The 12934-nt window shown below is 49.2% G+C and overlaps 1 protein-coding gene across 4 annotated transcripts in view; it reads right to left on the bottom strand.

The window, feature by feature from the left end:
- nmd3 (NMD3 ribosome export adaptor) overlaps positions 1-11909 on the bottom strand; it is a 56144-nt gene extending 44235 nt beyond the window's left edge. Inside the window, exons 1-3 of one of the 4 annotated variants that reach the window (XM_038816174.1) lie at positions 11773-11909; positions 9433-9510; positions 3268-3402 (exon numbers count right to left, since the gene is read on the bottom strand). In XM_038816174.1, the coding sequence (XP_038672102.1) occupies positions 3268-3402; positions 9433-9476 (179 nt within the window). In that variant the 5' untranslated portion in view covers positions 9477-9510; positions 11773-11909. Of the gene's footprint in view, positions 1-3267; positions 3403-9432; positions 9511-11679 lie in introns of all 4 variants that reach the window. The other 3 variants (XM_038816176.1, XM_038816175.1, XM_038816177.1) reach the window with 3 other exon arrangements.
- Between the last annotated feature and the right edge of the window lie 1025 nt (positions 11910-12934).

Below are 12934 nucleotides of genomic sequence, written 5' to 3'. Positions count from 1 at the left end.
TGCTTCAACTTCCTTAGTAAACCACGGCTCCCTTGCTCGACAACTTCCTCCCTGCCTGACAGGTACATACTTATCAAGGACACGCAGTAGCTGTTCCTTGAAAAAGCTCCACATTTCGATTGTACCCATCCCCTGCAGTTTCCTTCCCCATCCTATACCTCCTAAATCTTGCCGAATAGCATCATAATTGCCTTTCCCCCAGCTATAATTCTTGCCTTGCGGTACATACCTATCCCTGCCCATTGCTAAAGTAAACATAACCGAGTTGTGATCACTATCACCAAAGTGCTCACCTACATCTAAATCTAACACCTGGCCGGGTTCATTACCCAGTACCAAATCCAATGTGGCCTCGCCCCTTGTTGGCCTGTCTACATACTGTGTCAGAAAACCCTCCTGCACACACTGCACAAAAACTGACCCATCTATAGTACTCGAACTATAGTATTTCCAGTCAATATTTGGAAAGTTAAAGTCCCCCATAACAACTACCCTGTTACTCTCGCTCCTGTCAAGAATCATCTTTGCAATCCTTTCCTCTACATCTGTGGGACTATTCGGAGGTCTATAGACAACTCCCAACAGGGTGACCTCTCCTCTACTGTTCCTAACCTCGGCCCATACTGCCTCAGTAGACGAGTCCTCAAGCGTCCTTTCTACCGCCGTAATACTTTCCTTGATTAACAATGCCACACCCCCCCCTCTTTTACCATCTTCTCTGTTCTTACAGAAACATCTAAATCCTGGAACCTGCAACAACCATTCCTGTCCCTGCTCTACCCATGTCTCCGAAATCGCCACAACATCGAGATCCCAGGTACCAACCCATGCTGCAAGCTCACCCACCTTATTCCGGATGCTCCTGGCGTTGAAGTAGACACACTTCAAACCAGCGTCCTGCTTGCCGGTGCCCTCTTTCGAACTTTTAACCCTATCCCTGACCTCACTACTCTCAACATCCTGTACACTGGGGCTACAATTTAGGTTCCCATCCCCCTGCTGAATTAGTTTAAACCCCCCGAAGAGCACTAGCAAATCTCCCTCCCAGGATATTGGTACCCCTCTGGTTCAGGTGAAGACCATCCTGTTTGTAGAGGTCCCACCTACCCCAGAATGAGCCCCAATTATCCAGGAAACCAAAACCCTCCCTCCTGCACCATCCCTGTAGCCACGTGTTCAACTCCTCTCTCTCCTTATTTCTCACTTCGCTAGCACGTGGCATGGGTAACAACCCAGAGATAACAACTCTGTTTGTTCTAGCTCTCAGCTTCCACCCTAGCTCCCTGAATTTCTGTCTCAAATCCCCATCTCTCTTCCTACCTATGTCGTTGGTACCTATGTGGACCACGACTTGGGGCTGCTCCCCCTCCCCCTTAAGGATCCCAAAAACACGATCAGAGACATCACGAACCCTGGCACCTGGGAGGCAACACACCAACCGTGAGTCTCTTTCGTTCCCACAGAACCTCCTGTCTGTTCCTCTAACTATGGAGTCCCCAATGACAAGTGCTCTGTTCCTCTTCTCCCTTCCCTTCTGAGCAACAGGGACAGACTCTGTGCCAGAGACCTTATGTTTCGAAAGAGACTAAACTTAGGCACTCTTATAATAATAAGTGATCTTTATTAGTGTCACAAGTAGGCTTCCATTAACACTGCAATGAAGTTGCACTGAAAATTTCCTCGTTGCCACACTCCGGCGCCTGTTCAGGCACACTGAGGGAGAATTCAAAATGTCCAATTCACTTAACAAGCATGTCTTTCGGGACTTATGGGAGGAAACCAGAGCATCTGGAGGAAACCCACGCATACACAGGGAGAACGTGCAGGCTCCGCAGACAGTGACCCAAGCCGGGAATTGAACCCGGGTCCCTGATGCTGTGAAGGAACAGTGCTAACCACTGTGCTACTGTGCCGCCCAAGCATAGCAACAGCTTGCTACATGCAGACACACAACTGACTTAGCTCGCTGTCGCGCACACACACCTCGCTCGCTGTCGCACACACACACACCTCGCTCGCTGTCGCACACACACACCTCGCTTGCTGTCGCACACACACACACCTCGCTCGCTGTCGCACACACCCACCTCGCTCGCTGTCGCACACACACACCTCGCTCGCTGTCGCACACACACACCTCGCTCGCTGTCGCACACACACACCTCGCTCGCTGTCGCACACACACACCTCGCTCGCTGTCGCACACACACACCTCGCTCGCTGTCGCGCGCACACACCTCGCTCGCTGTCGCACACACACACCTCGCTCGCTGTCGCACACACACACCTCGCTCGCTGTCGCACACACACACCTCGCTCGCTGTCGCACACACACACCTCGCTCGCTGTCGCACACACACACCTCGCTCGCTGTCGCACACACACACCTCGCTCGCTGTCGCACAAACACACACCTCGCTCGCTGTCGCACACACACACCTCGCTCGCTGTCGCACACATACAACTCGCTCGCTGTCACACACACCCACCTCGCTCGCTGTCACACACCCACCTCGCTCGCTGTCGCACACACACCTCGCTCGCTGTCGCACACACACACCTCGCTCGCTGTCGCACACACACACCTCGCTCGCTGTCGCACACACACACCTCGCTCGCTGTCGCACACACACACCTCGCTCGCTGTCGCACACACACACCTCGCTCGCTGTCGCACACACACCCACCTCGCTCGCTGACACACACCCACACCTCGCTCGCTGTTGTTGGGTTACGGGTATAGGGTGGATACGTGGGTTTGAGTAGGGGGATCATGGCCCTGCACAACATTGAGGGCCGAAGGGCCTGTTCTGTGCTGTACTGTTCTATGTTCTATGAAGTAACCAAATCATTTTTGAGATTTTCTGATTTTTTAATGTTTCAATGTGTAAACCAAACTATCAGATCTCAAAAAACTAAGATTGCTATTTATTTTGAGAGAAGAGGGCATTTAATAATAAATAAATCCCCCCCCCCTTCAATATAGACATGTTCACATTCAGCCAATCCCTTGCACCGTAATTCCAGTTAAGAACCAACAGGCAACCAATTGTAATAAAATTACTCTGAACTACTCACTGAAATTTCTAGCAAAAAAACATAAATTCTTCCAAATTAATCGGTTCAGGGAAGCACCTAATTTTACCGTAGCAGACCAACACCTAACATTTAAATCAGCAAACAGTGTGTTTCAATGCCATTATCACCTAAACACGCTTCTCCAAGTTGCAAAAGTAGTACAAATTAATTCTAGTCCACAATCATTACCTTTCACATTGTTTGCAGAAATTAACATTTACTTGTTTTGGGATTCCTTCGGTGATGTCAACTTGGGTTCGTAAGCAGGCAACGCACATGTTTGCAGGATTCGGCGCGATGGGAACACCACACTGGCAACACAGGCTGAGAACGGAAGCAAATCAATTGAATTTGAATCCAAGAGATTACTTACAGTTTACCAAACACACAAAAAGTGTACTTCTGAACAGTCTGAATATCAGTCTACTAATTAGATATTTAATGGCAGTATGTTTTCTTGTGTCCTGAAAAATCAGAACACTGACGAGATTCTAATCAGCTTCTTATGAGGCCAATTAGCTAATCATCTCAATTTACCACCACTTTTTTTTTAAACCTGAGGATATGAATAGTTTGGATGGTTACGAGTAATGGGAACAATTTAGTCTAAGGGCTCAGGTGGCTTGAGCATAATTCAACAGTTTATACATGATTATAGCCTTTTTTTCCGCTTCACATAACTTTTAATAACATTCTCATACTCTCAATAATATGAAATGATCCTATGGAAGGTAAACATTGTGCTAAAATGACTCCACTTTGACTCTTTCAGGTGCAAAATGCATAGCTACTAAAAAGAGCATGCCACAGGACACTCGGTCAGAATATAAAACAATGAAAGCATTTCTCGATCATGTTTACTAGGATATTCTTAGGTTCAGAGCAAAATGACCCCCCCCCCCCCCATCCCGACTTTTCTCTATAACCTTATTAACAATAATCTTTGTCACAAATTACTTTATTTCCCTTCAAGTATTTACCCAAATCCCTTTGGAAAGTTACTATGCAATCTACTTCCGCACCCTTTCAGACAATAGATTCCAGATGACAACTACAATTCAGAAATTGGAGGCTTCGGTAAATTGATCAAAGAGTGATTGCAGAGGCGTCCGAGTCGGTCTCATACCCAACACTGAAAAACGTGAAGAAAATGTTTCCTCATGTACCCTCCACTTCCTTCCCCAATCACACAAATCTGTGTCCTCTGGTTACCAATTCTTTTGTTCTATCAATAATGACTATGATTTTGAACAACTTTATATCAAATCTCGACTTCCCTGTTCCAAGGAGAACAAACAACCCCAGCTTCTCAAGACACTGGATACCATTCTAGTGAATCACTTCTCTTAACTTCCCAAGGCTTGTATACCTCTTCATTCACCTGAGGAAGGAGCAGTGCTCCGAAAGCTAGTGTTCAAAACAAACCTGTTGGACTTTAACCTGGTGTTGTAAGACTTTCTTACTGTGCTCACCCCAATCCAATGCCGGCATCTCCACATCATGACTTCCAAGGTTTTGACATCCTTCCTAAGTTTGGTATCCAGGTTTGAGCACAATTACAGTTGCATAAAGAGTAGGTTGATTTCATAGAATGTACAGTGCAGTGCGTTTGACCCATCAAGTCTGCACCAGCCCTTGGAAAGAGCACCCTACTTAAGCCTATGCCTCCACCCTATCCCCATAACCCAGGAACCTCACCTAACCTTTTGGACAATGAGGGGCAATTTAGCATGGCCAATCCACCTAACCTGTACGTCATCTTTGGACAGTGAGAGGAAACCAGAGCACCCGGAGGAAAAGGTTGTGACCATTTAGCAGAAATTAAGGGAGGGTGTGAGAAGAGAGAGCGAAAGCACGGAGGTGACTGCCAGGCATCTCAATGCAACTTAGAAACAAGAACTTTGATGTACAGTAACTATTATATTGTTGGAAATGTGGGAACAGATTTTCACACAGCACGTGATAATGACCAGGTAAAATACTATTTTGTGAGGTTGATCAACCAGGACAGAGATAACCCTCCTATTCTTCTTCGAAAAGTATCATGGATTATTTTACATTCAACCCTGGAGAGCAGACGAGGCTTCAGTTTCATGTCTCATCTGAAAGATTCTCTGACAGTACAACACTCCTCAGTACTGGATTTGAACTTTAGCCTTAATTTGTGTTTAAGTCCTAGAATGTCTTGACTAATTAGAGTCAACTTGCCTGGTTTGAATTTATACAAAAGCTTGGCCGTTTACTGTTCCCTGTTGCATTCCCCACGACCAGAGTCCACTTGCCTACAAATCAGCACCCTCTCGTCATGCAGTATAAATTGTTGCTCTCTTTAAGATTTGGTATCGTGAGATTCTGTCCTGATGAGTGCAATATGAAAAGCTTTGACTGATAAACTTAAATTGGTTTTTAGTGTCATTCTTCATAGACTTGGGATTATTTACCAAGTATTGTCCAACTGTCAAATCATGTCTCATATTGGACCCGAGGTTTGCAACCACGGGCTGGTTGGGCATGGTCGATACTCTGCTTGTTGCGAACGGCTGAAGGGACTTGATGTTTTATACAATCCACTAGCTGTTGGAACATAAAGCCCACATACCTCGCAACACCGACACTGAAATTTGAAAAGAGGCCCTTCAACCAAAAAAAGTTTGAGAACCACTGATTTAGCTTGTACTGCCGATCTAGGCTTTATTTAGATAATCTCCATCAGTACACCATGCAATGTAGGGATTTTCCAATTTTACCAACGATTGTCCAAATTGTTGAGCTTAGGTAAATAGGCTACATCCATCCTAGTGCATTGTGTAATGCACATGAATTTCCACAAGTTGGTTTGACAACTCCTGAACTTGACGATGATTTAAGAACTCCAGCACCAGGAACGAATCACAGAATTGTTACACAGAATTGTTTATTCATATATAAGGAGCAAGAGGGTAACTAGAGAAAGAGTTGGCCCACTCAAGGACAAAGGAGGAAAGTTATGCGTGGAGTCAGAGAAAATGGGTGAGATTCTTAACGAGTACTTTGCATCGGTATTCACCGAGGAGAGGGACATGACGGATGTTGAGGTTAGGGATAGATGTTTGATTACTCTAGGTCAAGTCGGCAAAAGGAGGGAGGATGTGTTGGGTATTCTAAAAGGCATTAAGGTGGACAAGTCCTCAGGTCCGGATGGGATCTATCCCAGGTTACTGAGGGAAGTGAGAGAGGAAATAGCTGGGGCCTTAACAAATACCGTTGCAGCATCCTTGAACACGGGTGAGGTACCGGAGGACTGGAGAATTGCTAATGTTGTCCCTTTGTTTAAGAAAGGTAGCAAGGATACTCCAGGTAATTATAGACCGGTGAGCCTGACATCAGTGGTAGGGAAGCTGCTGGAGAAGATACTGAGGGATAGGATTTATTCCCATTTGAAAGAAAATGTGCTTATCAGTGATAGGCAACATGGTTTTGTGCAGGGAAGGTCATGCCGTACTAACTTAATAGAATTCCTTGTGGAAGTGACAAAGTTGATTGATGAGGGAAGGGTTGTAGATGTCACATACATGGACTTCAGTAAGGCATTTGATAAAGTTCCCCATGGTAGGCTGATGGAGAAAGTGAAGTCTCATGGGGTTCAGGGTGTATGAGCTGGATGGATAAAGAACTGGCTGGGCAACAGGAGACAGAGAGTAGTAGTGGAAGGGAGTTTCTCAAAATGGAGAACTGTGACCAGTGGTGTTCCACAGGGATCCATGTTGGGCCCACTGTTGTTTGTGATATACATAAGTGATCTGGAGGAAGGTATAGGTGGTCTGATTAGCAAGTTTGCAGATGACACCAAGATTGGTGGAGTTGCAGATAGTGAAGGGTACTGTCAGAGAATACAGCAGAATATAGATAGATTGGAGAGTTGGGTGGAGAAATGGCAGATGGAGTTCAATCCGGGCAAATGCGAGGTGATGCATTTTGGAAGATCCAATTCAAGAGCGAACTATACGGTAAATGAAAAAGCCCTGGGGAACACTGATGTACAGAGAGCTCTGGGTGTTCAGGTCCATTGTACCCTGAAGGTGGCTGCACAGGTCGATAGATTGGTCAAGAAGGCATATGGCATGCTTTCCTTCATCGGAAGGGGTATTGAGTACAAGAGTTGGCAGGTCATGTTACAGTTGTATAAGACTTTGGTTCGGCCACATTTGGAATACTCCGTACAGTTCTGGTCGCCACATTACCAAAAGGATGTGGATGCTTTGGAGAAGGTGCAGAGGAGGTGCACCAGGATGTTGCCTGGTATGGAGGGCACTAGCTATGAAGAGAGATTGAGTAGATTAGGATTATTTTCATTAGAAAGACGGAGGTTGTGGGGGGACCTCATTGAGGTCTACAAAATCATGAGGGTGGATAGCAAGAAGCTTTTTCCCCAGAGTGGGGGACTCAATTACTAGAGGTCAGAGTTCAAGGTGAGGGGGGAAAAGTTTAAAGGAGATATGCGTGGAAAGTTCTTTACGCAGAGGGTGGTGGGTGCCTGGAACACATTGCCGGCGGAGGTGGTAGAGGCGGGCACGATAGCGTCTTTAAGATGTATCTAGACAGATACATGAATGGGCAGGGAGCAGAGGGATACAGATCCTTAGAAAATAGGCAACAGTTTTAGATAGAGGATCTGGATCGGCGCAGGCTTGGAGGGCCGAAGGGCCTGTTCCTGTGCTGTAATTTTTCTTTTTCTTTCTACGCTGCAAGAGGCAGCCATTCAGCCCATCATGTCTCCAAATACGTATTACGACTCAGTGCCATTCATTCCCCTGCCTTTTCCCCCTACCCTTGCATTGTTTCTCTTCAAATAATCATCTAATGCTAATTGAATGCCTCGTTTGAACTTTGCCTCCACCACACTTCGAGGCTGTGCATTGCAGAACAGAACTGCTCGCTGTGTAAAAAAGTATTTTCTCACATCAAATTTGCTTCTTTTGCAAATCACTTTCGATTTGTGCCCTCCCGCTCCTTTTATGAGCAGCAACAGTTTCTCCGTATCTACTCTGTCCAGCCCCATCATAATTTTCAAGATCTCTATCAATCTCCTCTCAGCCTTCTTCTCTCCAAGGAGAAAAGTCCCAACCTCTCCAATCTATCCTCATAATTGAATTTTCTCATCCTTGGACCACTCTTGTAAACCGCTTTTGCACTCTCTCCAATGCATTCACATCCTGCACATACTGTGATGCTCAGAACTGTACACAATACTCCAGCTGAAGTCAAACTAGTGTCTAGTACAGGTTCAACATAACTTCATTGCTCTTGTACTCTGTGCCCCTATTTTAAAAAAAGCCCAGGATACTGTATGCTTAATTAAGTGATCTCTCCATCTGTTCTGACACCTTCATGATCAATGGATATGTACACCAAGGTCCTCTTCCATCTGTTCTGACACCTTCATGATCAATGGATATGTACACCAAGATCCTCTTGCTTCTGCACCCCTCAGGAATTATACACTACTTTATATTGTCTTTCCATGTTTCTCCGACCAAAATGCATCACTTCACATTGCTCCGCAATGAACTTCATCTACCGCCAATCTGCCCACTCCACCAACTTGTTTATGTCCTTCTGAAGTTCTACACAGTTCCAAGTTGTCATATGTCACCCGCAAGCTTTGAAATTGTCCCCTGCACATGAAATGAAAAATGAAATGAAAATTGCTTATTGTCACAAGTAGGCTTCAATGAAGTTACTGTGAAAAGCCACTAGTCGCGACATTCCGGTGTCTGTTCGGGGAGGCTGGTACGGGAATTGAACCTGCACTGCAGGCCTGCCTTGGTCTGCGTAAAAGCCAGCTATTTAGCCCTGTGCTAAATCAGCCCCTGTGAGCCCCATCAAGATCTAGATCAGGGGTGGGCAAACTTTTCCGTGCAAGGGCCGCATTCAGAAATTCACAATTCACAAAGGGCCGCATAGTATATTAAGTAAAATAATTACTTCACCCGGTTATGATTGTGGGCGCCTCATATAGAACATAGAACAGTACAGCACAGAACAGGCCCTTCGGCCCTCGACGTTGTGCCAAGCAATGATCACCCTACTCAAGTCAACGTATCCACCCTATACCAGTAAGTAACCCAACAGCCCCCCCACCCATTAACCTTTAAAAAAAAATTTTATTTTTTTTTTAAAATTTTTTTAAAAAAAAAATTTTTTTTTTTTAATGACTTGGTGGGCCGCAGAAATACCTTTGGCGGGCCGCATGCGGCCCGCGGGCCGTAGTTTGCCCACCCCTGATCTAGATCATTAATACATACATCAGGAAAAGGAGAAAAGAAGAAAACAAAAGTTCAACCAATACTATAAATAAAGCAATAATCTACTTACATACGTCCCTGAGTGCTCACAGCAGATTCCTTCATGTATTCCATCTCGGCAATGTTGACCAATGCAACGCGTGCAGACCTGTATAAAAATGCAAAACAAGAATGTCAGTGAGTTAATCACTCAGTCTGGTACTCAAGCCCTCCCTCCTCCTCACCCCAGTCACCCTCCTGAACTCCACCCTCCTTCCCGCACTCATCGATTGATCTCCCGCTGAAAATCCTTTCCCGAACAACCAACTGCCCCTCCCCAAACTCCCTTGCTTCCCCATCCTTCCCATTCACCTCGTGTCCATACCCTGTCACCTCCTCCATTTCCCCCATCTACCCGCCACTCACCCCATCTCCCCCTTTCCTCCTCAGATATCCCCTACCCACTGCCCTGCCCTTTACGCGATCTCAGCTTTTCCCCAATTATTCCATACGTGATCTCAGCTTTTCCTCAATTATTCCATTCCGTTCCCTCAACAATCTCCCCTCTTAACCACCCATCCCCATTTCTCTTCTGGGTTCCCCCCATCTCCGCATTCCCCTATCCCCCCTCAATGAAATCTCCCATCTCCCTCCAAGCCCCCCATCTCCCTATCCACCTCAATCTTTGCCCTCCAGTCTCCATCTGTCACTCCCAATGCCACCATCAACAGCAGCCGTCTCACCCTCCACCCCAAGTCGCCCCGTTGACAATCAGTTCCATCCCAACCATGCCTCCTTCCAAAATACCCCAACCCCTTCCTTTGTCCCTCCCCTCACCCGTGCCTCCATCATTCATTCCTGCCCCCTCACCCTCCACTCTTTCCCCCCTCTCGCCCGCCACTCCTGCCCCACTCTCGCCCTCCATTCCTGACCCCACTCTCGCCCTCCACTCCTGACCCCACTCTCGCCCTCCACTCCTTTTTTTTTAATTTAGATTAGCCAATTATTTTTTCCAATTAAGGGGCAATTTAGCGTGGCCAATCCACCTACTCTGCACATTTTTGGGTTGTGGGGGCGAAACCCACGCAGACACGGGGAGAACTTGCAAACTCCACACAGACAGTGACCCAGAGCCGGGATCTAACCTGGGACCTCAGCGCCGTGAGGCGGTTGTGCTAACCACTAGGCCACCGTGCTGCCCTGCGCCCTCCACTCCTGACCCCCCCTCTCACCCTCCACTCCTGACCACCCCTATCGCCCTCCACAACTACCCCCTCGCCCCCCACTCCTACCCCCCTCTCACCCTCCACTCCTAACCCCCTCTCACCCTCCACTCCTAACCCCCTCTCACCCTCCACTCCTGCCCACTCGCCCTCCACTCCTGCCCCCCCGCCCTTCCAATCCTGCCCCCCCGCCCTTCCACTCCTGCCTCCCTCGCCCTCCACTCCTACCCCCCTCGCCCTCCACTCCTACCCCCCTCTCGCCCTCCACTCCTACCCCCCTCTCGCCCTCCACTCCTACCCCCCTCTCGCCCTCCACTCCTACCCCCCTCTCGCCCTCCACTCCTGCCCCCCTCTCGCCCTCCACTCCTGCCCCCCTCTCGCCCTCCACTCCTGCCCCCCTCTCGCCCTCCACTCCTGCCCCCCTCTCGCCCTCCACTCCTGCCCCCCTCTCGCCCTCCACTCCTGCCCCCCTCTCGCCCTCCACTCCTGCCCCCCTCTCGCCCGCCACTCCTGCCCCCTCGCCCTCCACTCCTGCCCCCTCGCCCTCCACTCCTGCCCCCTCGCCCTCCACTCCTGCCCCCCTCGCCCTCCACTCCTGCCCCCCTCGCCCTCCACTCCTGCCCCCCTCGCCCTCCACTCCTGCCCCCCTCGCCCTCCACTCCTGCCCCCTCGCCCTCCACTCCTGCCCCCTCCTCCACTCCTGCCCCCCTCGCCCTCCACTCCTGCCCCCCTCGCCCTCCACTCCTGCCCCCCTCGCCCTCCACTCCTGCCCCCCTCGCCCTCCACTCCTGCCCCCCATCGCCCTCCACTCCTACCCCCCCCTGCCCTCCACTCCTACCCCCCCCCTGCCCTCCACTCCTACCCCCCCCCGCCCTCCACTCCTACCCCCCTCGCCCTCCACTCCTACCCCCCCTCGCCCTCCTACCCCCCTCTCCCTCCACTCCTACCCCCCTCTCCCTCTCCACTCCTACCCCCCTCTCCCTCTCCACTCCTACCCCCCTCTCCCTCTCCACTCCTACCCCCCTCTCCCTCTCCACTCCTACCCCCCTCTCCCTCTCCACTCCTTCCCCCTCTCCCTCCCCCCATATCGTGCTACAAAGCCACCTCCCACGTACCCCACACACACACAGAGACATTTTTCCCTCTTGTCGCCTCACCCGGCGGAACCTCCTCCGTTACCATGTGCTGAGCGTGACCCCTAATCCTACCTGGAAAGTACCTCGTGCCCCGGTTCGGGCAGCTCGGGCGTGGGCCCAATGCGGGAGGGGGGGCTCGGACCGGCCTTGGTTTTGGGGGCGGGGCTCGGACTGGCCTTGGTTTTGGGGGGAGGGGGGAGGGGGGAGCTCGGGCTCAGTCCCGGGACCGGCGTGGCGACCTGAGGCCCCGGCCGAACATTTCCGGTTCCTTTCTAGCTGTCCGCGGCGCGCCTGTCCCTGGCCTCGGTGGGATTGAGTATTTCGCCTTTTGTCAATAAAATCATATTATTATTTACTTACAATAAATAATTATCTAAAACTCTTTTTATTTAAAAACAATATCGATGGACACTTGATCCTGCTTTGGAGAGAACATGTTGGTCCCCCATTTTCCCCAACCTGGAAACTGAACAAGTTTCCAAACTATCGAAAGAACCAGGAATACAACAAGCCTATGTTCAGCTGCATTAAAATATGTCATGTGGCATTCCAGAGGAATACTGGGAAAATCAGTATTACCATCGCAACTCAATGATATCCAGTGAAGCATCCAAAGCACTGGTACCCAGAGGACGTGATCATAGAATTTACAGTGCGGAAGGAGGCCATTCGGCCCATCGAGTCTGCCCCGGCTCCTGGAAAGAGCACCCCACCCAAGGTTAACACCTTCACCCTATCCCCATAACCCAGTAACCCCACCCAACACTAAGGGCAATTTTGGACACTAAGGGCAATTTATCATGGCCAATCCACCGAACCTGCACATCTTTGGACTGGGAGGAAACCGGAGCAAACGGAGGAAACCCACGCACACACAGGGAGGATGTGCAGACTCCGCACAGACAGTGACCCAAGCCAGAATCGAACCTGGGATCTTGGTGCAATTGTAACGACAGAGTCAGCCAGAAAGATACAAACGATCCTCATTACATTGGCAAGGAGTGGCCGATGCCGACTAACCAGCTGGGTTCTGGACTTGTCAATGGCAGATTGTGACGCGTGTTATTGGGAGCAGATCCACCAGCTCTGTGTTGCGAGATATACAGTTAAGCCCGTATTTATTTTGGGTTACCAATACTGAGAGTTAAGAGGTAGTGAGTGGAGTCCTGATAGAAAAGTTTTGCAAAATGTTTTTGGTACTTTGAATAATTGTAATGAACTCCAATTGGCTTTA

Source organism: Scyliorhinus canicula, chromosome 13 (assembly GCF_902713615.1).
Source record: "Scyliorhinus canicula chromosome 13, sScyCan1.1, whole genome shotgun sequence".
Lineage (NCBI taxonomy): Eukaryota > Metazoa > Chordata > Chondrichthyes > Carcharhiniformes > Scyliorhinidae > Scyliorhinus > Scyliorhinus canicula.
This window is presented reverse-complemented; position numbering and strand designations above follow the sequence as displayed.